This window comes from Nelusetta ayraudi, unplaced genomic scaffold, assembly GCF_046127955.1.
Source record: "Nelusetta ayraudi isolate G7.1 ecotype Tasmania unplaced genomic scaffold, CSIRO-AGI_Nayr_v1 ptg000002l, whole genome shotgun sequence".
Taxonomy (NCBI): Eukaryota; Metazoa; Chordata; class Actinopteri; order Tetraodontiformes; family Monacanthidae; genus Nelusetta; species Nelusetta ayraudi.
This window is the reverse complement of record NW_027466052.1, coordinates 5128562-5153242: the sequence shown is the minus strand read 5'-3', so window position 1 is coordinate 5153242 and position 24681 is coordinate 5128562. Positions and strand designations below refer to the sequence as shown.

Here is a 24681-nt window from a genome sequence, read left to right as displayed (position 1 = left end):
TCCGACCTTCGGCCGCAGCAGAGAAACGCAGCCGAACTGCATCATCGTTTCCAGGAGACGCGAGGAAGAAAAAAGGGAGAAAAGAATCCTATACCAATGATGCAAAAAATAACTAGTGTGTCGCGTTAGTCGACTGAGTGCAACAAGGACAAACTGCATGGAGCAAAAACGCCCAATCAGAACCAATCAGCGGGTTGCACGCTGCGTCCAATCATTCTGTGTCTTCCTCAAGCGCCTGAGTCAGCGAGGCCCGAAACCCAGCCCTCCGCCGTGTCTCTCTCACACGCACGCACGCACGCACGCACGCACGCACGCACGCACGCACGCACGCACGCACGCACGCACGCACGCACGCACGCACGCAGGCAGCAGCGAGGAGGGCAGAAGAGCCCTTTTTCATTAGCGAGAATCCAGTCGTAGCCGAGCAGAAACACGATTGCATCAGGGACCTTGATCGTGCGCCGGTGTCTTATTTCATCACAGCCAGTTTTTCGCTCCTTCGCCACCTCACGCCGCAGGCCGACCTTCAGCAGAGGTCAGCCGCCACGGCAGCACCGCTGCCACCACCTCTGCTGCTGCTGCTACTGCCGCTACTCGCATTATCTGTAAGAGCGCTGATAAATGCGCTGGCAGCACCGCCGCCGCCGCAAATTCCCAACCCCACCCCCTCAACCTCCTCCTCGTCATTTTTTCCCCTCCTGCACCGTGTCAGGGAGGAGGAAGGAAGAGGTGGGGGGAGGGGGGTGAAAGGTGAGTAAGGATGCCGTGAGAAGCTCAGCAGGCTGCGAGGGAATCCGTCGATCCGGAGCTGGAGGAGCATCCAGTGACAGATCGTCATCGTTGTTTCCTCCTCTTCCTCCTCCTCCACCGTACATCCCAATCATTCACCCTTCCCGCCCCTCCCATCCCATCTCATCTCCATCCTCCAACCAGAGCGCTGCAGTTTGGAGGGCCATTAAATGCTGGAGAGGAGCTGGTGCTGCGGTCGCCACCGCTCCTTATCTGGGCGCCTGTAGGCGGCACATCTGCCGATGGTATCGCCGGCTCTGCGTCTGCGTCTGCGCTCGGCAGGGAAATGAGGGCAGACGGCAAAGAGGAGCGTCGTCCTGCTCAGACTGATGGGGCGGAGGAAGCGGAGCAAAGGTCAGAAGGGAGAGAGTCCAGTAACGGGAGAGGAGGAAGAAGAGAAGGTGGAGGAGAAGAAGAAAGAGGAGGAGGAGAAGAAGAAGAAGACTTAATATTTGTGAAGAAGTGCATCTGGTAGTCAATGAGATTTTTCAAGGATATCAACCTATTTAAAAAAGGCCGACCATCCTTATCTCCCCTGCACAGAGATGGAAGAGCACTCTGCGTTTTTCTTTTTTTTTCCTTCTAAATTTCCCTTTGCATTCAGAGCCAAAAGCAGGATTTCCAAGCGCCACATATAAACTCCTGTCATAGTTATTAAAGCAAAGCACCATTCGGTATTCGTCCTTAAAACTGTGTGTGGGTGTGCGTTGAGACGAGGCCCCGATGAAGCAAAAAAAAAAAATAAAATAAAATAAAATAAAATAAAATAAAATAAACAATGCGTAAGAGCGGAGAGAAACGCCCCCCCCCCCCCCCCCCCCCCCGCCTGGGAGAGATTAGGAAGGAGTCTGTTTAAGGTGGATGTTAAGATTTGCAGCAGACGGACTGAAGCTGCTCGAGTCTCTGGAAACCAGAAGCTTTTTAACCGTCTAATAACATTATCAGATCCAATGAAGCTGCCTCATCGTAAAGACACCAGCAGGGGAAAAAAAAGACGTAGTAAATTTAGCCCTTTGTTTACAGCCTCCTGCAGGAGTTTGATGCTTTGTCAGACCTCCTACATGCCCTGAAGGGGTCCAATGAGAAGGCGGAGCCAACATCTGGCTGGGATTGGTGATTGGTGTCAGTAACCTTTGTGACATCATAAAAGGCTGATTTCCGGAAGAGTTGCTGAGGGCTGAAGCTCAAGAAACTTTAATGGATTTTTTTATCATTCCTCCCGAGTTTGTTGACAGGCTGTAGACATGTTTTTTGACGTTGGGAGTAAATTCATCAGGCTGCGGGAGCGAGAGAGAATAACAAAAACAACAAAAAAAAGCAACAAAAGGCAGGCAGAGTGGGATGCAGCGGGATGGATGGTTCCACTCAGAAGCAGGAAGTCCAGCTGGACTGGCACGGAAACACTCCCACAGTTTGGAGGCAGCAGCTGTTTTTCCGGAGAACACAGATGCGGCTCGGGATGATGATGTCGCTCGGCGTGGCCGGGGACATTCATCATCGTTTACCTCGTCAGTGGCGTGATGGCGTGGCAAATTAACGGCCACTTAGACGCCCCCCCCTATCCCCACCCCTCTCTTCCACTACCCACCTTGTGGGTGAACACGTTGTCAAAACAGGATGCCAATTGGACAAATACAGGATTGATCTTAAAGACGACGGTGTATGGAATTAGTTAAAGGGCTCCTCTTATTAAAATCTCACTCTAACGTGTCTTTTTGCGCCACTGCGTACAAAGTACGGAAAAAACGACAACTTGCCCAATTCTCCATGATTGTCAACACCTCTACAGACTTTTTTGTTTTTTTCTTGATCTAAATGTGGGCGAAACTTCACCACGATAGCTCGTAGCCATCTTTCGTCGGCCGGCCAATCAAAAGGGAGCTAGCTGTTCCAAGGCAAAGCCATTGGTGGAGCAGGTAGGGTAGGGGGGAAGAGAGCCAGAACAGCCTCTTCAGGCTGAGTGAGCGAAAGGCTTGTTTTGTAAGGCGACTCAAACAACTCAAACCAAATGGACCTTGTTTATTAGTAGACCAATATAATCAAGTTATTAAATCTGGAAATGGCCTTAATAGGGCCCTTTGAGCAGCAGCACAGCATGGGCTAAAATACTGGCAGAACCACCACGGAGAACATGTACTGGGGGAGCCAGTGTTTGGATTTGGAGCCAAAGCGAACTGATGACAGGTCGGCACCAGTCTCGTAAAATCACTGAAGGTGGATTTCCAACTCCGGGCGACAGCCAAAAAGAATTTTCTTCTCCTCATCTGCTTGAGTTCCGACATAAAACACAAGCATAACAACAACGACGACGACGACGACACAGGCAAATGCAGAGAAACACGAGGAAACAGCTTTTCTAAGTGACAGAAGCAGCAGCTAACAGCCACTTTATTAAGAGGATTATTTTTGGCAAAGTTATCGTCGGTAAAATGTCAAGAACACGCTGGCGACTGCTCGTTATGAGCCAAGCGATGCTTTCAGAGTGCCAATCGTCAGTGTGGAAAGAGCAGAAGCACCATCATGTAACAATGCAATGTTGAAGGAATAAATATAAGTAATTCGATGCTTATCTGACAACTGATTCATGACATTAAGAGCTGCAGCTGTGACAGCAGAGCGTGTTTACACCAAGATAAATAACCCCGGCAAACTCGCTCTTGTCTTTTATACATATTCAATGCAACGTTTCACATTTCCATGACTTTTATATGTTGTTGTATGTTGCGGTGTGGACGCTGGGGCCATTTAACATTGATCCACTCAGTCGGCAGAGAAGTGGGCGGGACTGAGGCGAGAACCTGGACAGCCTGAACCTCCTCCGTACCTCGCCAGCATCTGCTGCATCTTAATTGTGAATCTCCTAGAGTAGAACAGTGGCGTTCACACCGTGTGTCCGGCAGGAGGGAAGCTAATCCCACTTTCAATTCCAACTTAATCATATTCAGCGGTGTTTGATCATCTCGAAGGATTCCCCCCTCCCCTCCCTCCCCTTCTCATCCTCACTTTTCCAATACCGTTTTTAATTTACAGATAACAGCAACACTGTAATGCCTTTTCAGATTATGCTGCATGCAGACTTGTCATGAGTCATTGGGATTCTTAAATATGTTTATACTGGTCATAGCTTGTTCTAGCAGTCAAGCAGCTCTCAAAAAACAAAAAAAATCTTATACTGTATTCTTTCAATATTCTCTATCTGACAATTGACAGATGTTTTTTTTTCACATTAAACAAATACAATACATAAATAAATGTTGGGATATTATACCCATCCTTTTTTTCATTCTTACATTTTCCAACAGAACTAGTTCTGTGCTGACAATATGATTGTGTCTCCTGGCTGTGTGTATTTGTATAGCACTTAGGGGTTTACTTCAGAATGCTGAAATAATTCACATGCACATAATTCCCGTGTCTCTGCACCTCCAACTGGCCGTACAGCACACACAGCGGGAGCATTTTCTCCACATCAAAGACAAAGTTCTTGTCGCAACTGCTGCAAGCAGGCTAACAGGAAGTTGGACCCGTGCTTTGATTATGCAGCGCTGAGGCACCGAAAGGATGGCCAGATGATTTAAAAAACACTGACTGTCACAATCCAGAATGTGTGAGAATGATGTGTGCATAAAGGGCGAAGAATAAAGAACAGAGGAGATGCTCATCTCCTGCCCCGGAGCGCAGCAGGCTGCTGCTGAGAAGATTGTGCTGATGTTCTGCAGGCTCCAATCACACTTCGCACTCATCCTGCACATGTGCAGTGCTGCTCACTGGTCCTGGACCAGCTGTTGTGTCTGATGACTTTATTGTCTTGCTTCATTTTTGGTGTAAAAGTTTGAATAAAAAAAAAAAACCTGAAAATGGGACAAACCTTTTGCCTTAATAATGCACATATTAATACACTGCGTTACATAAGTGCTGTTTTGTTTTTCACTGGTCCATTATTCTTTTTTTGAGGAGGTGGGGAGTGGGGGGGGGGCTTCCTTTTGTTTTGTCAGTCAAATTGCCCCCTCAGGGACGAGGAATTTTCCTTCCAAGACGACATCACGATGGCGCGAAAGGCAATTCCGGCGTTTCAGCGCGAGCAGCGGGGGACCTTTACAGGGACAAGACTTCCTTTAATCATCGATCCAGCCTCATCAGGATCACCGCGGTGAATCCAACGCCGGCCCAGAATCTCGTGTGTGTATTGCGGCACACACAAAAGACGGACATGAGCGGAATCCGACGCCCCCGCGGCATAGAGAGAGAGAAAGAAAAGCCCTAAGCCTGAACTGGGCTGCGGTTGGGTTTCCGTCGCTCAGTTTCAAGGCACATTCTTGAGTGCTGCATCGGACTTGGTCAATGGAAAGGAAATCGTGCAAAAATAAGAAGTAAATTTTGCTTGCGCTGGGTAAAAAGATGAAAATCATTTAGTTTTCCCCTCAGCAGGCCATGGAGAAGAAAAATGGACCAGTGGAAAATACAAAAATGGATCAACCACAACCATGTTATTAGCTTTCAGATTCAGATTCAGATTACTTTTTTTTAAAGAACACATAGGAACTTGTTTTGGTCGTGCCAGTGTACATCAAATAATTAAATAAATAAATAATAAATAAACCGAAAAACAATTTGCTGTTTGTGACACCACCACCAGTCCAGTATCATCTTCACAGATTCTACTTCTTCTACCTTCTAATGCAGCCACCTTTTGATTTGCCGCCTGAGCGAACTGGTCATGTTTTCCTGCTCCACATACTTGAAGGGAAAGCGATTCACACTTTGCATTGAGATGGAAACCCACCAACTAAAAGAGACATAACTGCGCTGCTTCCCAATCTCACACACATCACACGTCGTGCCACATTGGCCCTTCTGATCCTGTGACCAGGCAGGAAAAAACAGGTCCCAGCAGCCCCAACCGAACACTCGACTTCGGCATGACGGGCAATTACTGTACGGTGGCCCTGTATGTTCATTTCCAGTTAGCCAGTCCTTTCACTCTGCAAAATGCTCAGAAACGATAAACTCATCCATCAATTCGTGCTGTGCACTCCAAAACTGACGCTGAGTGCAGTGAGTTTGGGTTTAAAGCAACTAAATGAATGCGAGTTACATTCCATTAATGTTTGTGAATCAGAGCCGGGAGGGAGAAAAAAGAAAATCCTTCCATCCTCACTAAAAAGACCAATAAATCGACAGTGACGGGGAGGGTGGGGGTGGATGGGAAGCTGGGAGGGAAAATGCGCCACTTCTTCGTATCCGTCTTCTCATTTTCTGACCTGCATAGAACATGTTTGAGAAAATAAAAATCCTCTCAGCAGGGAGTCGCGGCCGAGGAAAGTGAGGTGCCGGGAAATTCTTTTCCAGACGTCGGGCCCTTGGACCTTCAGCTCGCCTCTTGCAAATGAAGTCCCACATCTCCACTTCCATCGTAACGCCGTCAGAAAAATAAAGAAATTTCTAAATAACGCCTGAGGACTCTGGCCAGAAGAAACCAAGATGCTCAGCAGCTGAGCACTTCACACTTTGAGTTCCTTCACTAGACTCCATCTGTGCCCACAGCAAGGTGGGGTTGTTTTTTTTAGTGCGTGTGTGTGTATCGTGCAATAAAACACTCCCGGTTGCGCCGTGTTTCTGCATCCTCAGCACAAGCTGGGCAGAGAGGAAAAATATGCATAAACATATTTTATTTACATCTAAAGTAGCAGGATGCAATCCACTTTGTGTCGCCGGCCAATCACATTTCCCTCGCAGAGAAGATGACATCTGAAACCGTAGCTGCCAATAAATATGCATTGGTCTTGACGCAGAGCCGAGGCTTTAGGGGTCGGCCAAATGGAGGGAGGCTTCAAGGGCTCGTCCGTGTTTAGATGATTTAGCCTCGCGGCTTTTCTTTTTTTGTTTTTGGGAGGTATTTTCACAGAACCTAAAGCCGGTGGCCTTGACTGTCAATCGCTAAGGACAAGCCACAGTCTTGACTAAAAAACAATTTTGCCCTCGATTTTTTTTTCCTTCCCCTCGCGCCCACCTGGAGTGCCTGATGAACACCGAGGTGCCTTTAAGAACGATTTCCCCAGAGGCTCAGAGAGACATCAAACAAAAGACACGGGATTCGGTTCCCTTTTAGGGTTCAAAAGCTCTATGAAGCCCAATTTATCTTTGAGACACGGGGCTTCGAACTAAGGGAGAAAAAAAAAGCAACAAAAAAACCCCACCGAACTGCCTGGTGTGCCCCGACTGGCCAACTGGCGCTGGCAAGATAAAAAAAAGAAAGAGTGGCAACGTGTCGGAGCACAATGCTCCCCGACTGAAGAGAAGGTGTCTCTATCTGCCGCTCGGCAAGGACGGCGACGTGGACGGTGAATGTCAATGAGCGAGGGGAGATAAACAAGCGGCGGCGGAGCTTTCATGCAGATGGAGGGAAGCTGCGAGAGTGGCAGACTGTCCTTTGGCAGGACGCTGGCCCGCTTTTGAAGGCGGCGCTCGGCGGGAGGTCAAAGACCCTGCAGGGAGCAACTACTCCCACTTTGAGACGGCGTGAAAAAAATATAAAATGAGAAAAAAAAAAACAAAGTTTGGTTCCGTTTCCATGCACTTACTGCCGTTCCATGCCGACTTTCATGTGGGTCAACAGGCAGCGGCGCCGACACGGAGACCAACTTGTTCCTGCGCTGCTGCAAGCGGGTTTGACTTTGTCCGACTGTGAAGAGCCGGAATCGCCCGAGATGGCAGGATCCCCGAAAAATATCACAATACTTAACCTACAATAAATATTACAATACCAAAGAATTACCTGTATGCATTTTTTTGACTTTTCATTGTTAAAATAATCCCGCTCCAACAGTGACAGTGCAGACAAACTGAGCCGCACAATACTGCCGGTCAGTCCATCAGTGGGGGGGGGGGGGAAACATCAATTCCGCACTCTGTCGGGATGATGCATCAAAAGTAATACTGGGATATTCATATTGACTCGACATCCATTCAGCGGATCTGCCTCCGGGATTCCTGCTTTCTGCATTTGAACCACTGCTGCTGTGAAGGTTTGGCGGCCGGGCGACGGAGTCAGTGGTGCAGGAGGCAGCGCGGGTCAAAGCTGCCACCGTCGCCTGAGTTACACGAGTCGGACTGTCACTTTACCTACCGCTCTTTGCAGCATGAAGTGGAGGGTGGTGGGGGTGGGGTTCATTCTCCTTTCTCCTGCTTCTCAGCTCTTGCAGATGAAGCGTGAACGAAAAACACATGTTTCATCTGAAACTCTGGGAACAAATTGTCATGGTGTGGTTGTGGCAGGACCTGAAAAACCTTTGGATTGTAAAACTATTTCTGATACCCGCTACATTTGAGATACGCCTCGCTCCTCTGGTCGAGACTACAATGTCTTTCCATAAAGAAAGAAAGAAAAAAACGCAGATCCCTTTGAAAAATAATATTTGGAGTACAATCCAACTCTTTCATCTACCAGAGCGAGTGGCTACTTGCAGTTCCCTGAGGAGAGAATCCACTGAAGGGAACCACTTGGGCAAGAATATTGTCCTTGTGTTTGGAGAATTCAGTCCCTAATGGGCACATTTACTAAATTCCTCTCTGCACTAAAAAGGCTTGAATCTGGTTTAATCAGTATCAAACTTAACAATGGCAAAAAAAAAAAAAAAAAAAAAACCCAGAAGTGCTGGAATCCAACTAACAAAACGCAGCTGCACTAAAGTGTCGCCTTTCCTTTCTTTTTTTTTCTTTTTTTGCTTGTTTGTTTTTTTGCTCAGGCATTTATTCCAGGGTGACGCACAGTTTACACACAAACCCAAACATTCCTGGGGACCCAAAAAAAAAACAAAAAAAAAAAAACTGAATAATTCAAAGGGTCGGAATTAACCAGCAGAAATCGTTTTTTGGAGAGGAGAGTGTTTTTCCTGCGGGCTCCGACTTTATGTTCCCTTTTAATGCAGAGCTGCTCATCTGCGGCGAACACGGCGTTACAGCCGCCTGCCAGAGAAACACGGGAGAGCAGCGGCGTCATTACGGGGCGAAGCGAACAGCGAGAGGACGACAATCGCTGACTAACGGCCGCCGGTGAGGCACGCACACGTGCGCGGCTTCCGAATTGACCTGCCGCTACGCACGGGCTTGTTTGCTTCGCTTAATTGATGCGAGGAAATAACTTTTGATGTAGTTTACGAAGTGACACATTAATTAACGCTAATGAAGTACATTAGTGAGGTACATTAGGGGAATCTGTCTGGGACGGGAGGGGGTAAGTCTCTGTGGGCTCTGCACTACAGCCGATGGAAAATTCCGGGTTGCTTTTCCCCCAAAAACGTATGCGAGTCACGTTCCGCCGAGGTGTTTCACAGCAGACGGCAGGAAGACAAAAACACTCAGGCTGATTAACGTGACGCACACAACGACACCGAGGTGCGGGGGCACGCGTCGCCTTGGAGTCTTAAATCTCCGAGGTAGCACATGTCGCATGTACCCGCAACAACACAAGTGCACAGAGGCCGCCATATATATAAATGCACTACCGTTAAAATGTTTGGGGTCACTAAATCGTTTCTTCATTGAACTCCATTATAACCCCTTTTATGAAATGATGATCTTGAATGAGATCATTATGAGCGCGCGGAAATCCGTCAAAATGTGCTTAGCTACATCCAAGTACATCTATTCGATTCTATTAACAAGTGGGGGAACATTTTAGTGTTTAATGAAAACCATTTCCAATGTCGAACTGAAAGTGAAAAGTGAGAATTCCAAGTGTGCAAAATTCCGTGTAAAACCACTAAACATAGGCTGTTTTAAAGAAACTACACTAGAAACCAAGACGTTTTGTTGAATCTATTATGGTTTAGCACACACAACTAAGTATCACCATAATAAAAAAAAAAAAATTTGTTTTATGAATGTATGGAAGAGTTTGGCTGCAGTGTTTGAAACAGCAGTTGTACATGAAGACTTTAGGGGCGTCTCCAGCAGCCGGACCTCGGTGTAAGTGCACCAGCCAACCCTGCACTGCAGGGTGGAGCTCGTCACCAGAATCAGAAAGCTTTATTGTCATCGTGCCACATGGTACAGTGAGTCGTGCTGCGCCGTGCTAGCGCTAGTGGTCAAACACGCGACAAACCAAAAGTAGAAACAAAGGAGAACAATGGCCTCTGTGCTGTTGTCGTGCATTTAAAAGGATCTTTATTACCAACATACGTGAGAACTTTTTCGCTCAGCGGGGACGAACATGGCTTATCCTCGGATCGGCCAGCCAGTGGCCACTTCTGGTACTGCGCACGTTGCATCTTGTACAAAAAAGACGTGGCCAAGAAAAGCGCAGAACGCACAAGGGATACATGAAGCAGCCGCCACCGCCGTTGTGTGTGTGTGTGTGTGTGTGTGTGTGTGTGTGTGTGTGTGTGTGTGTGTGTGTGTGTGGAGGCAAACGCAGTTGGTGGCGCGCACATCTCCGAACCCTACTGGGAAAAATTAGCCGGCGCCGTCCTCGAAAACAAACTCACCCCGGCAGAAGCTGCTCACTGGTGTGCAAAGCAGCCCTGTTTGTCTCGCTGCCGCTCCCCCCCCCTTTAAACAGCGAGATCGAAGGAGGCTCGCGTTGAAAGATGGCTCGTCACGTTCAGCACAAAGACAATTAGACGCATGGGTGTTCCCCCACACACACACACACCTGGCAGTGCGCTGTCTGGAGAGCGGAGATAGTAGCGTCTCCATCAGCCTGGACTCCCACCCACAGGACCTAATCAGGCAGCGAATGCACGTAAAATGGAGTCTGTCATCCACCTCCAGCCAAACCGACCCCCCGCTGACGTCCTCCTGAGCAAAACAGGGAGACAGATCCGACCCACATTCGCACTCCAGCCGTATTTTCCTCAAAGTGACTTTTTTTCCCCCTCCTCTCCTTCTCCCTTCCATCCTCTAAAGTCTCATCTCTGCAGCTGGCAACAGCAGATTAAATATGTGTGTTTCCCTCCTCTCTCCCCCCCCCCCCCACCATACTAACAAACCTACTTGCTTTTCTCAATACCCCGAGGGGCTTCTATATGTTTTTATTTTTCCGCTCAACCTATGATAGATTAGATGCTCCTCGGTTGGAGTGGAGCTCGGCCAGGTTTCTCCCGTCTCTCCGCTTCATCAAAAGCCGTTCTGCCAGGGATGGAGGGATGGAGGAAAATCTGGGTAGTGGTCACCCACCCCACCCGGCCCAATGGTCACGCTGACATCGCATTTAGCCGGCAGGGCTCACAGAATCCAGCCTGGAGAACAAAGATCCAGTTCATCTGCCGCTACTTTTGCAGGTTTGCAAGCAGGAATTTTCTCACTCGGATGCACCAATGCAGGTATCAGCCAATGAGGCCAAGTGCGATCAGCCCACTGGCAGATGATTGGACCAACACCAGTGGCCAGGCTAGAATAGCTTTAGAAGCAGGTCGTTTTCAAAAGATCCTGACTTTGGCCAACGTAAAAGTTGTTTCATTGAAACGCCTCTTGGATTAAATTTAAAACAGTAATAAATATCTTGGTTTCGTAACCAGGGCGCCACCGTCACAAACTGTACAACTGGTGACATTATTTATCACTTTTCCACAATCCAAACCCTTCCTACCCTGCTGCTCTCAACACAAAGTCCGACGTCTTGGCGTCTGCATTTCCTGCTCCGGCTGGCGATCACCAGCTTCTCCGTTACACCCGCGCGCTCCCTCCTCCCCTACACCAGGACGTCTGCTGGCTTTTATTGTGTGGCTGTCGATTTCGACGCGACGACTCGCTCGCACACCTGATAGGACGGAGGCGTCGTCTAAAAACGCATCGATAAATATATAAATAAGATGAGCGATAATTACTGCGACGCTGCAATTTAATGCTTTGACAAAAAAACAAAAAAAAGACAGAAAAATACGTTTTCACGCTCGCAGGCAGGCGTGCCTTGACAGCACCAGTGTAAACACTGATCAAAAGCAGCGGCACTGTGTGACAGGCTTCAGAATGACAGCGTTGTTTGTTTGGAGCGCCGTATTGTCTTTCTGCAGATGCATCACGTGACATTTAGAATGTCGGCTTTCAGACAATCGAGGACAACAGCCGCCGCCGCCGCACGCTGAACACACGGAGGACTCGGGCAGGTGGGGCCGGCTGAGCGACCAACACGCTCGCCGCAAAGATTGAAGTTTATCGGGGGACGTTTTAATGGTGGAGGGTGTATTTCTTTCTGGGGGTGTCACTGGTCGTTGTTTGCGAGATTGATGGCCGCTTGTTTGCCCGCTTGGCACTTTATGACTCGCGCGCAGCCATCGCAGGGCTTCGAAATGAGTGATTACTGGAGGGTGTGTGTGTGTGTGTGTGTGTGTGTGTGTGTGTGTGCGGGAGGCAGAGAAGTACACGGCGGAAAAGACAACGAGCATAAAGGAAAAGATAAACGGGGCTTTCCAGAGGTTTTCAGGAAGGGAAGGACAGGGAGGCGATGAAGAAAGAAAGGAAGAGAAAGGAAAACCTGGAAACATGTGGAACACGTGGGGAATGGCAGCGTGAAAACTAACTGCTCAGTCAGAGTTCAGCTTGAATGTCTTGCTGTGGTTGGACTCAGATGTTTTATTGATTATTCTCATACACATATATGTATGTAAACAAATGGGTAGCAAGCTACAAACAATTCTATTTTTCAAATGTACATTGATTTCTAAATACTTAAATACAATGTGTATATATGTGTGTGTATATATATATATATATACACACATATATACATAAATATATATGCGTGTATACATACACATACCGGTTATTTATCTTTAAAAAAAGAAAATTTGAAAAAAAACAGAGTTGTGTCCTGTATTATTTTAACTTTGCCCAAGCTAAAATAATGTTGTTCTGCTTTCACCTTCAAAATTTATTTTTGCTTCCACTCTCGACTTTTCATGCTTTTGACAACCTTGATCACACGCCGCCGCCGTCTCATTTAATCGTCTGCAAGTCTGTCATCCGAATAAATGCATCTGCCCAACTGTATAAATTCCTTGACTGGACGTCTAAATCTCTTGTTTGGGGGTCTGAATTGTGGACTGATTTTTTTTTTTTTTTTTTTTTTTAATCATTTGTTTGCATGCCGCATTTAAGCCGTCGCCCAAAAACGCAGACAATCACCTTCCACCCGAAGGAGACGAGCGTCAACAGACGTGAAAGTCTTTATCAGTTCACGTTTTCGCAAAAGATGGCAACCTGGCGAATCAACAACATGTCCGACAAAGACGCAGACTGGCAGCGGCGGCACAAAGACTCGCTGTGCAACAGTGGCGGCATCATCCTTTTACTCATTTTTAAGCTGTCATGTCCTTGGGGGGGAGCAATAACATGGCACCGTCACGAAAAAAGGGTGGGAAGAGAGAGAGAGAGAGAGAGAGAGAGCGAGAGAGGTGGGGGGGGGGACAGATTAAAATACATCAAAAAAGGGATTAAAGAATGTGCCGACACCCTGAAATCCTTCAAGGCTGTCTGGCTGTATCAAAGGATGAGCACGCTTAAATATGAGGCGACACGCGTGGCACGTGACGGCGTTTAGAGGTGGCGAGGGGTGCGGCGGGGTGCGCTCGGCGCAACACAGGTGAGGCCGGGGGAGGCCGGACAAGAAGGAGGAGACACCAAAATAAATAAATGATTCTTATTAATGGTAAGTTCAACTGCAGAGCAGAGCAGCGATTAGGGGGAAAAGGCCAATATGTTTGAATGGAAGACATTAAACCAGAGGGTCAGATGGGAACAAAGAGGCAATGGCTGGGGGTGGAGGGGATTCTCCGTATTCTTTATTTAGGGGTTTCCCTCTTTGAACAGCGTTGGGTGGGTGAGTGTGTGGAGGGGCGGGGCAGGGGCTCCGGGGGGGGGGGGGTTCACCACCTCCAGCAGTCTTTAAAGCTGGCCGGCAAGAGGAGGAGAGATGCTGCGCGAGACCCCTTTTCTCATTACCGGCGTCTCGCTTCGCGCGCAGGCCGTCCTCGCCGCCGCTCAATCCCAACCCCACCCCACCCTCACACTACTGGCCCCATAATTTCTCTCCCGTCCCCTCCTCCTCCTCCTCCTCCTCCTCCTGCACTGACAGAGAGTCAAACAGAATACAGAAGATGGAGCCCCGACAGATCCCCTCCCCGTAGCACACAGACACACAAGCGTGCACGCACACGGGCCAAACCACACGGAGGCGGAGCGCATGACAAAGCAAGACAAAAGCTGCGTGTCCATTTCCCATAGAATTTTGCGCAAAACCTAAATATCGCAATAAAAAAAACAAACACCTAAACTTCGTGGTCATGTGACCAGTTCACTTCAAGTGAAAATGGCGCGTTATGTTTGGACGGAGGAGGAAACAGAATATTTTTTACTAGTAATCAAAAAGAAAAATATAACAATCATTCTTGACAGCAAACAAACGAAAACAAACTTAATTCTCGTAAATGTCGCGGGACGAGATTTTTCAAGAATTACGGCTTTTGCGCTGGAAATACCTGCAAATCGCAATTGTACTTTGTAGAAATTCTTTGAAATATTGCTTTTATTTTTTTACATTGTGGGAGAGCCCACCCTTTACAATTAGCATTGGTTTCATCCAATTAGGTGCCTCTGTAGCAGAGACTGAGTGAAAAAGAAAAAACTCCTCTCATTAGACCGCAAGTCACTTATTCCATGAATGCCCAACTTACTGTAATATTAATCTGCAACACTCATCACTCGTTACTCTTCTTTTTAACGAACTGCACCCGTGGAAGAGGTCAACGTGAATGTGCGTCGACCCTGCAGGCTGGGTGAAGAGCGCTGGGGCCGACGTGCGGCCGCTCCCTCTCCCGGCCATCCATCCCACCGACGTGTCAGAGACGGCCCTCGCCACGGCAGCCACCCGTGACTCATTCCGTCATTACCTCCGAGGGGGTCGCGCCCACCCCGCCGCACCCTTCCTTTGGCTGGGGGTCTGACGGCGGACCTAATGGCCCGCTCGCCCTGCGCCGCAATTAACCTCTTTATTGGCCACCTGCCAGCCAGCTGGAGACGCCATCAACCCACGCTGAATCATACACGCATGGCGGATTGATGTGTCGGGGGCCTCGCCGTGAATATCCGCGGCGGGGAAAGAACGTCAGCGGCTTTTAACAAGCTGACAGATTTCACCTGCTCCTGACTTCAAGTAGGAATTGATTGGATCTAACGTCCCGTCACGGTCGACCCAGGCAGGTCCCCGCTGGCGGCGCGGCTGCTAATTGCAAAGCCGCTCTCGGGAACTAATCCTGCCGCCTCCGCATGATACTGTGACACTGGGCTTCAGCGGCACGGCTGCTAGCAAAACAACAACAACAACAAAAAAGACTTACGGATGCGCTCAAGATATTACAAACCTCACATGTCAACTACTTGTTTTCTTTCATTTTTCCTATCACTAGTTACTGCGTCCGAGTTATACCACAGCGTCGAAACATTTAGCATCCTAGCATTTCAGCCCCTCCAGAAAGTGCAGGATACTTTCAGACTGTTTTCAGCACAAATTACTATCATTATTTGTAGTATTATTTTATATTATTTAATTTAACCAAACCTGGTGTTGCTAAACGTTCCCACAGTTTTTTTTTTTTACAATTACAACAGGTTGTCTACAGTTTCCACTGAAGTTTCAAAATAGTACATTCCACAGTTTCACCTTAAAACAGATCTACACATTTTTGTTATCATGCTACGGGAATCTGGTGCATTAACCCCTGCCTATATTTGACCACTGGGCCAACTGCTGCTCAAGCCAAACCGAAGCTTGAGCAACTTTAGGAACAGCTGAGAATCCCTTCAACTAAGATGGCAGTTTAATACCTGAGGCCATTAAAATTTCAACAAACATCAACTGCAGTGGCAAGAAACTAAACATGTGCACACATGCATTGTGATACTTGTTTTACCAGATGCATATCGCATTGTTAAACGGCAGATTTGTCAAGTTATAATTTGACAGCAGAAATAAATAAATAAATATATGTGTCATCCAAATTTAACAAAAACAATTCAAATGTAATTTTAGATCCTTTATAGATCAAATTTTTTAAGGCCGACCGACTGGTGTCGAATACATCCGAAGTAAAGAGTCGTTGCCATCTGCAGTTCCACGAGCAGAAAACGTCACATGGCTAATCTGGACCACAGACCTCACGGGGAATGGAGGGGGAAATCTTCTCAATCTAGGAACGGCGAATGCACGCTGCCGTGTTAACTTGGGATTGAAAGGGGCCCGAAGGGAAGAGAAACACAGGCAGACAGGCACTCGGTAGCTGAGAGGCTTACACTGTACGATCCCATTGTCAACACCACAGCTCTCTTGAGCACCTTAAAAGCTGGCAGGGCTCCGCCGTGCAGAAAGTAGACGGTGAAAGCATTCTGTGGCTCCTCTGGCTGCAAATTGAATTTGGAGGCACGACCTGACTCACAACACCTAATAATCCCACATCACTTGCTGTTCTCACACGGAGCAAGGTCACATTGTCGGACTAATAATGAAAAAAGAAGAAAAAGAAAAAAAAAAACAGACAATAGGGAAAGCGTCCATCTAGTGGGACAATGCATTCAGGTTACAGTGAGGCGAAGGGAAACGTGTAAAAGGCTCATCTGTAGAATTCAAGCACATCAAGCCAAGTGGCTTTGTAGCGTTTACACAACTGCAGTGGTCACATGATGGCGCGCACATGCTCTTACTGTGAGGTCAGTAGATGAGGTAAAAATAGTCACAGAGTGGGTAGGTTGTCTTGGTCACATGATTTTTATGTTGCGTGTAGGGCGTTTTGTTTTGTTTTGTTTTTTTGAAAGGGATTTCTCAACCGATATTAAAAGGGAAATTATTCACATATGTGCATAGTGGTTGTATTTGGTTTAGGTTACTGGAAAAATGCTAATAAAAGTGTTATGTTTGAGTCATTAGTGAAATGTAGCACAAGCTCAAGTCAAATGCCTTTCTACAGTGATTCTTATACAGCATATGCTCATGTTATCATTAACTTTTTCAGATGGAATATTGAGGCTATGGGGTCTCTGCAAGTTTCCAATAGACACCGTGTTGTGAAGAGACGTGCATTTGCAAAATCCCAAGCAACGTTCCACCGTTAAACAAACACGTTCATCTTCATGCTCCCAAAATCTTAGCTGAATAACCCCAAACCATGAAGGTTTCAGTGCTTCTGGCCAATGACAGGATTCTGTTCCCGATTCTGTGCGATGAAAAATCATTTGGTGGGAAAACTAGCGAAATGAAAGCGATCCTCACTATTAACACTGCCCTGACTCGCACGTCACCAGTGCAAAAAAGCACATATTTTCCCAAATAACTGGTCAAATCCCTTCTGTCGAGTCATCAATCACTTCATGAAAACTGGGTTCAGGAAGCAAAAGGATATTGCAAAATTCTATTGGCTGGACGCCAATAAATCTTACCTGCCACGGAGAGACGGGCGGTGCGGCTGGAGATGGAGCCCAGGTTGTCAATCGTGGCCACGCACTGATAGGTTCCCTCGTCGGGCTTGTTGTGCTTGGAGTGGACCACGTGGGTGAAGAAGAGCGAGCCGTCGGGGAGGATGCGTCGCCTCTCGTCGGACATCAGGCTCATGAAGGTGCCGTCCTTCTTCCACTCGATGCGGGCCGGCGTGGCTGTGTCGCTGTGGGCCGAGCAGTTGAGCAGAGCCGAGTTTCCCCGGATGGCCAGTAGGTCCTGGGGCTCCGAGGTGAACCAGAAGGGGCTGAAGGGCTGCGCTGCTGAACCTGAGAGGAAGAAGAGGGGAGACCTTAGCTGGGAGCGCGACACGGACAATTTGGCCAGATCAGCAAATCAACACACACACACACACACACACACACACACACACACACACACACACACACACACACACACACACACACACACACACACACACACACACACACACACACACACACACACACACAAATATATAAAAGCCAATTTAATGCCAGATCCATCCGTACCGTATCACAACTGTAAGCTTTATAAGGACCTTGGTTCCTTAGTCGTCGTCAACATATGTCACAACATATACGTTTTGGGGGTTGGTTGCAAACAGCTAAGTGGATGACAATGCGTACAGAGTAATTGCGGCAGATGCAGGATCACATCTACTGGAATCGCAACACAAAAGGCACCATTGGTCAGAGGGGCACGGGGAAAATGCCGACAGCTGGAAACAGTCAATGAAATGTTTCCCGAGCCGAATGTCCCTCTTTTTCATTCTATCATTTCAGTCTAGCCTCAAGACTCCAAGACGGCTTTTTATTATGAAACCACGAGCCCCACTGGGACTGGACATGAGGAACCGACAAATCTCACCCCGTCTCGCTGGCAAGTTAATCACATCTCTCAACAATATGTACATTACGGGGAGATGAAAACGTGTGTGTGTGTGTGTGTGTGTGTGTGTGTGTGTGTGTGTGTGTGTGTGTGTGTGTGTGCGTGAGTATGTGTGTGTGAGTGAGTGTTTGTGTGAGGGGGGCGTGGGGTGCTTTTATTGCACATAAACGGTAACATTGCAGCGACATGGAAGATGTCAAAGTCGGAGTTAGCGCAATTGCTTTTGCCTTCGCTCGCCCTCATGCATAATTCAAGCCGCCCAAACCTAAGAGTCGCGCAGTGGTATTGTTTAGATAAATAACACCAATTATCAGTTCTGAGGGAACGGAAGGGGAAGCTGGGAAAAATAATTAAGAGGCTACAAAGGTATTTTAATAATGCAACGAATGGAGCGAAGCAAGAGGCTGAATGTTAAACTGAGTTTAAAGTATGCCTGCTCTCCTACAAGGGAATGGCAAGTCTCCGAGGGTTAGGCGGGAGGCGAAGGTAGAGGAAGAGGAGCGGGAGAGCGAAAGAGATATGCGCCACGTCAGTGGCTCGGCCGTTTAACGAGGAGGAGGTAATATCTCTGCCTCGTGGCGCCGGGTCCCCGGGTCCCCGGTGTGAGATCCGAGGAGAGAAGAAATGTAATACAGGAGAGCGTACGGGTGGCGGTATGTCCGACTGTCCTCGGTGCACTTACTCCTCCAGCGAGCACAAACGATTATGGACAATGGCCGGAATATGTTATGCCGCGTGCACAAGAGAGCAGCATTCCAATGATGCTGTTCAAACACTTCGGCACCGGCTCTCAGATGGAGGTAGAGAGGAGGGACTAAGTGCCCTCCTTCTGGACTAAATGGACACTTGGGCCGACGCAGCCCAAATTACGTTAACGTCATTTCTTCATCGAAAGCCAAAGCATTTAGCCGTGCTGGAAATATTTCTCTGGGCTGCCGTGCTGCTGTTGGAACTGGATTGTTTAAAGATCTGATGGAAATATATGAGCAGCCGCCGCCGACTGAATGCAAATCTGCCGGGTAGCAAAACATACCTGGACCGCATGGTATATCAGCAGCTCATATACATCGCGATTAATATTGAGAATTCCCTCTGGGAGAAACATGTCGGGGACAGAAGTGAATAAATAAAGGTGGGTTGTAAAAATATACCATATCTTTAGTGCCTCGGTTACTCAACCGCGACACATTTGAATATGCAGGAGGATTTGAATTTAACGGAAGCCAGCAGCTGCTTTCAGAGGAATCGCCGCATTTAGAGCAGCCGAGCGTGCACGCCGGGCAGCGTGCGGCGACACCGGCAAATATTTTTTACTAATGGTGTGCGCGACAGATGGATAGAGACCAGAGTGGAGAAGCGGTGGGGGGAAGATGTCCTGCAGACCGGAGGCACTGTGGCATGCTTAATCATCTCCGCTCTGCGCTGCCCGAGCAGTGGGTGTGTCTGCCGGACTGCGCTTCCAGACTCCGGCCTGGCTCCTTTCCAGTCCAAAGACCTTCTCCAGCCCCCTCCATCTTTCTGAGGAGCGAACAGAGAGGGGCCCCAAGGTCCTGCGGCGTCCTATCGGAGCCAAAGCAGCCGCCTTTAGCGGCTTTTTATCCCTATCACAGAAGCAGTAGGGGAGGGCTTAGCTTCGGCTCCGCTGTCGGACAAAATGGCAAACCATCTGCTTTCGGTTGCAAGAACAACATCCTCGGTCGGAAGAACAGGAAGATGCGACAGGAGACGGGGATGTTTCGCGGCGCTTCAAAACAGCTCCGTCTGGAAGTGCGTTGAAAACAAACACGACACCGCAAAGACCAACAGTCACGCCGAAGACAGACTGTGTAAACATGCCAGCCGACCAACCACAGAGTAAACAAAGATGCCACACTGTCCGTGTACCAAGTCCAGGACGCATTAAACAGGAAGGTGGGAGGGTGTTATCAAAGCCAACAATGTGCAAGCTAAACCGATATTTGAGAAAACAAAAAAACCCAACAAAATCTAACGTCAAAACATTTTCCAAAACCTCCGAGTTGCTGATCATTGTTTGTCTATTCCAGAGGGGGAACAACTTCTCTTTTTCTTTTAGTCAGTGGAAAAACTGCAAACGTTGAGGGAAATTTCCCCCCTAAAAACCAGAGGCTTTGGGGGGGAAACGCTAATCAACATCCACAGAACATACTGTGCTCCTCTTGGCGGACTCGTCAACGTTCAGAGAGGCAAAACTATGCCGAGTGCGGTGAGTACAATTCACCGCCAGACTGTTGGGGAAACAGAACATCAGGAAGCCCTTTTCCTGATGCATTCGTGTTTTCTGCGAGGCAACACAAAGATCACATGGGATTAAAATTAATCGTCCCCTTAAATGTTTCCCGCAGTTGCAATGGGAAGCAGACACATCCACGTGCCACAAAGTGTTAGAGCTAAAACACTGCAGGCTTTTGAGGAGAAAAAAACAAGAGGGGCGTGACAGGAGGCGCATTGCAGTGTGGGAAGTGGAATCCACTGGAGACCAGCAGAGTGGGAGACCCCCCCATTTGTCTTGAAAAGGAGTGGGAACCTGTGAAGACCTGGGGGAGGAGAGCAGGGGGCTGGAAAATGAGGTTGTCCAATGGGCAAGTACGGGCCGCAACCGCCGCCTCCAGTCCCACTTTGTTGAGCCGTCAGCTCGCGGGGCTTGTGGGAGCCCCGGCGTGAGGTGGCTCCGCCTCGGTGACAGATTAGTGGCTGGATGGAGACGTAGAGCCGCATTTCCCCCACAATGCACCTCTCTGAAAATTCCTATTTCTAGGCGGTAGTGGGGCCTCCGTGCCGCGGTGAAGGAATCACAGGGACCACCTTCACATGTCATCTTAAGATGAAAAAATGAAGAAGAAGAAGAAGAAGAAGAAGAAGAAGAAGAAGAAGAAAAAACCCTTTCTCCGCATCTAGCCAGTGGTCCAACATTCCAGCGGCAGTCCCACCACGTTGGGTGCCGTAAAAACCCTGAAAGGCCATTTAAGAGGAGTGCTGCAGGTCTGCTCTCCACACAAAGACCCCCTGTTCTCCCCTATTCTGGCCGCGGCCCAGCGGGAAGCCTCCTCGCTCATTGACCTGCCATCTGAGAGCAGCCGTATTGACTGGCCTCCTTATTGAGACACTTTTCTCAAAAATGAAAAAAAAAACAAAAAAAAAACAGGCACATTCTCCTGCAATAATGGTGCTTCTATGACTGGGGCAGAGAGAATAAAATAATTTCCTGGAGAAACCACTAGAAATTGGTGGTTACACTGTTACCGGGAGGATGAGAGCATCGCTGGGACGCATTATTTGCTCGGTAAACCTGTTGTAACAGGGACCTTCTTGTCCAATAGGACGCGAGCGTCACAACAGACGGCTGAAGACGGAGATCGGAGGGGTTGTCGATTTGTAACGGACGCGATCACTTTGTTCACCGAGCTGAAACTTCTGCTGTTGTTTCCATTCTCGCCTCGTCCTTCTGCAGCGGGTGTCAGGGCCGTTTCCGTTTGACAGTAATGGAAACGGTCGCCTGCACCTCACTCCCACACTCTTTCCATTTCATCTCAACGACTCGAGTCGCCGTAGAAACCTTCCATTTCCTGCTTCTCAGCAAACTCCCTTCTGAAGCCCATCTGTCACCACGGAACCCCACTCGGGGGAAATGACAACGATCTGGAGAGCAAACGTGAAGGGATGAGAAGTCTGTCGACGGAGGGCGGCGAGGAAGGAGAAGAAGAGCGAGCTGCGGCAGAAGTTGCTTTATTTGAGGTGCGTGTCTATTTAGAGACTAATCGCACAGAGGCGCCCTGGAGGATTGGATTATGAGTGGTTTGCAATTCACGACGCGATTCCTGTTCATTTCCTCTTATTCTGTTGAGATGCACGCTGCAAAGGCCGAGAGCGAAGACACTCATCCGGAGCGAGAGAGGGGACGTTTTCATTAAGGCAGATTAGAGTGTTCCGATGCTAGGAAGACTTGCGTGTTTTAAACAAAAAGCAGCCTACACACATGAAGAAAGGCTGAGATGCCAGGGTTGAGTGGTCCATTGCTAGCAGTCACAATTTGACCTGAGGAGGTTTAGTTGTACTTCTGCAGTGGTTCTGTCGACTTTGCCGGAATCTAGGGCGACCACTTTGCATTGTTTGGGAGAGGGAGGAGCAACTCTGGGTGTTTGCGCAGTGACTCACAGGTGGTCCCGTGCATTAGCGACCCCCGCCCCCAGGGACTCTCCTCTCCAGACAAAAACATTCCTCATTCTCCCCCCCAAAAAAAGAACCCCGGCCAAACAACAATTCCTACAACACTCCAGGTCGGACAGGAGATTCTGTTTCTGCCACCACTGCCGAACTTTTAGTGGCAGGAGCGATGCCTCGCTAGTCTGAGGGAGGTGGCGCCGATCTGGGACGACACCAGGCTTCTGATCTTGGAGCTCTCAGCATTCCGCGCAGCGCTTGAAGAAATGAGGGGTTCGGGAGCCAAGCAATGAAGGGACGGACAAAACGCACACACTGGCTGTCTCGCTCTGGCACCCAATCAGCTGGCAGATTAGAAAGAGAGAATAGGTCCAATTTTTCCCCTCCGGGCCCTGCGCTCTCTGACATCCTGTCTGCCTCCTGCTGCCGTGGTGAAACTCCGGAGGCCCCGACGGAAACGCGATACGGTCGGGGCAAACGCATCAGCTTTGGTTTCCCTTGAATTTGGCCTTTAAAAAAAGAAAACAAAACATCATTCTAATCTAATGCCAGAATCTGTTTGAATCTGACGAGGAGTGGTTCCCACTCGCAGGACCTGCTGCTTAATAGGATTAACAAACGCAGCCGGTGCAGAGTCTGACAGTATATCAAGCTGGAAACAAACGATATGCGGTGCCTATGGGCGGCGGGGATTTTCCCTTCTTATTATTCACTAATGGCGACATGCGCTGCTGGAGCAATAACGGCACCTAATTACGCTTTTCCCCCAATCACCACACACAATGACCCGCTTCCTGTTTGGCAGTGAGAGGCAGAGACCGAGACCACCTTGGAGACGGGACACTTACAGTCCGCCTTCTATGGATCCGCTTAAGATCTTAAGAGCCAAAGTTAAAACCGAGAACTAATATATCCCCTGAAGAGAAGTGCAATCTCAAATTATAGCTGACCTGTGTTATCGATTGATGTATTTAGGGACCAGAAAAGAGAAAACCTTGAAAAGAAATCCTTTGAAAAGGGCAGGCTGCTTTTAATTTACCCATAAAGTTGGAATTTTCGGTGCTGCAAATTACACCACACTCAGCCGTATCATTGTTAGCCGGCACTGGCTGCGAGCTCAGCTGCTAAAGGTCTGACTGTTTGCATTCTAGCAACTGTCGGCTATAAATCCATTGCTATCTTTCCATGCACTGCGCCAAGTAACGGAGAAACTGTACTTCTTAATTTCTGGTATGCAAGAAATTACAAAGGGAATCTTCAAATCCTGACTTTGAGGTTTGCGATGACGCAGACGGAACAAAAAAAAATCTGTCTTTGGCATAAACTGCAAGCGAACATAATGTTCCTGTGGTTTCTCCACTAAAACCTTTCGTCGAGCCGCTCGGGTTTGGTTGCTCATTTCTGCACTGCTGCTCCTGAAATGCAATTCCAAGACTGGAAACGTCCCACCTGAAATAGCAAACGGCCTTCGATGACTGTGCAGCTCGCTCGCTCGCTCATTAGCATGGCATGAATATTTCAGTGAGCAATGTCAAGACTTACATCGGCAACCAATGCTTGGAAAACACGCGTGTTTGTGTTCCTCCGCAACTGCGCTACATGTAAACACGGCGTGCATAATTGCACTCCCCATCCGTCTCTATCCCGCTGACGCCTCGGCGGAGCGGGGCTGCGGTGGCTGCAGGGTTTCCGTCGCTTCAGCTGCGAGGTGGATGAGACAAACGGCGTGACGCAGCCGCAAGCAAGACCGGGAAAGGCCGCATCCAACGTGACGAAACGGCAAGACAGCACATTTCTGAATGAAAAATATGAACAGCCGTTTTAGCCCTTTCAGTCATTACAGACCTTTATTTAATACTCATCAATAATTAAAATTGAAGAACGACGAAGAAAAAAAAAAAAAAAACGCCGCTAATGATCCCACTTATCATGTGAGGAAAAATGACAGACGCTCGTTTACTCCATTATTCTCAATCCGACTGATCTTAAGAACATGGACACACTGGAGACACGCCGAGCTTCCAGCAGAGAGTCTGAGATGGAGACGGAGGAGGGGGAAAAAAAACACCCTCCCACCTCCCCTGGTCGTGATAATTAACCGGCGCTGATTAAGGCTCAAATTCCCCGTCTTATCAGACTCCCCACGGGCCCACGCTGAAGGATCAGCCCCGCTGTGCACGGCAGCGGCAACGGAGACGAGCGCGCCGGGAGAGCTTGTTTTGTGTGGGAGAGTCGTTAGAGAGGGAGAAAACGTCTGAATATTATTCAAGAAAAAAAAAAAAAGAAGCTGCCTCAAGGTGAAAGAAAAAAAAAAAAAAAGAAATAGCAGGTTTCTTAAGGCTGCAGCTTTTCCAACGTCAGAC

At 48.3% G+C, this 24681-nt stretch overlaps 1 protein-coding gene across 1 annotated transcript in view; it reads right to left on the bottom strand.

The window, feature by feature from the left end:
• neo1a (neogenin 1a) overlaps positions 1-24681 on the bottom strand; it is a 150732-nt gene that overhangs the window by 81831 nt on the left and 44220 nt on the right. Inside the window, exon 2 of the mRNA XM_076025287.1 lies at positions 17215-17538. Coding sequence (XP_075881402.1) covers positions 17215-17538 — 324 coding nt within the window. The remainder of the gene's footprint in view (positions 1-17214; positions 17539-24681) is intronic.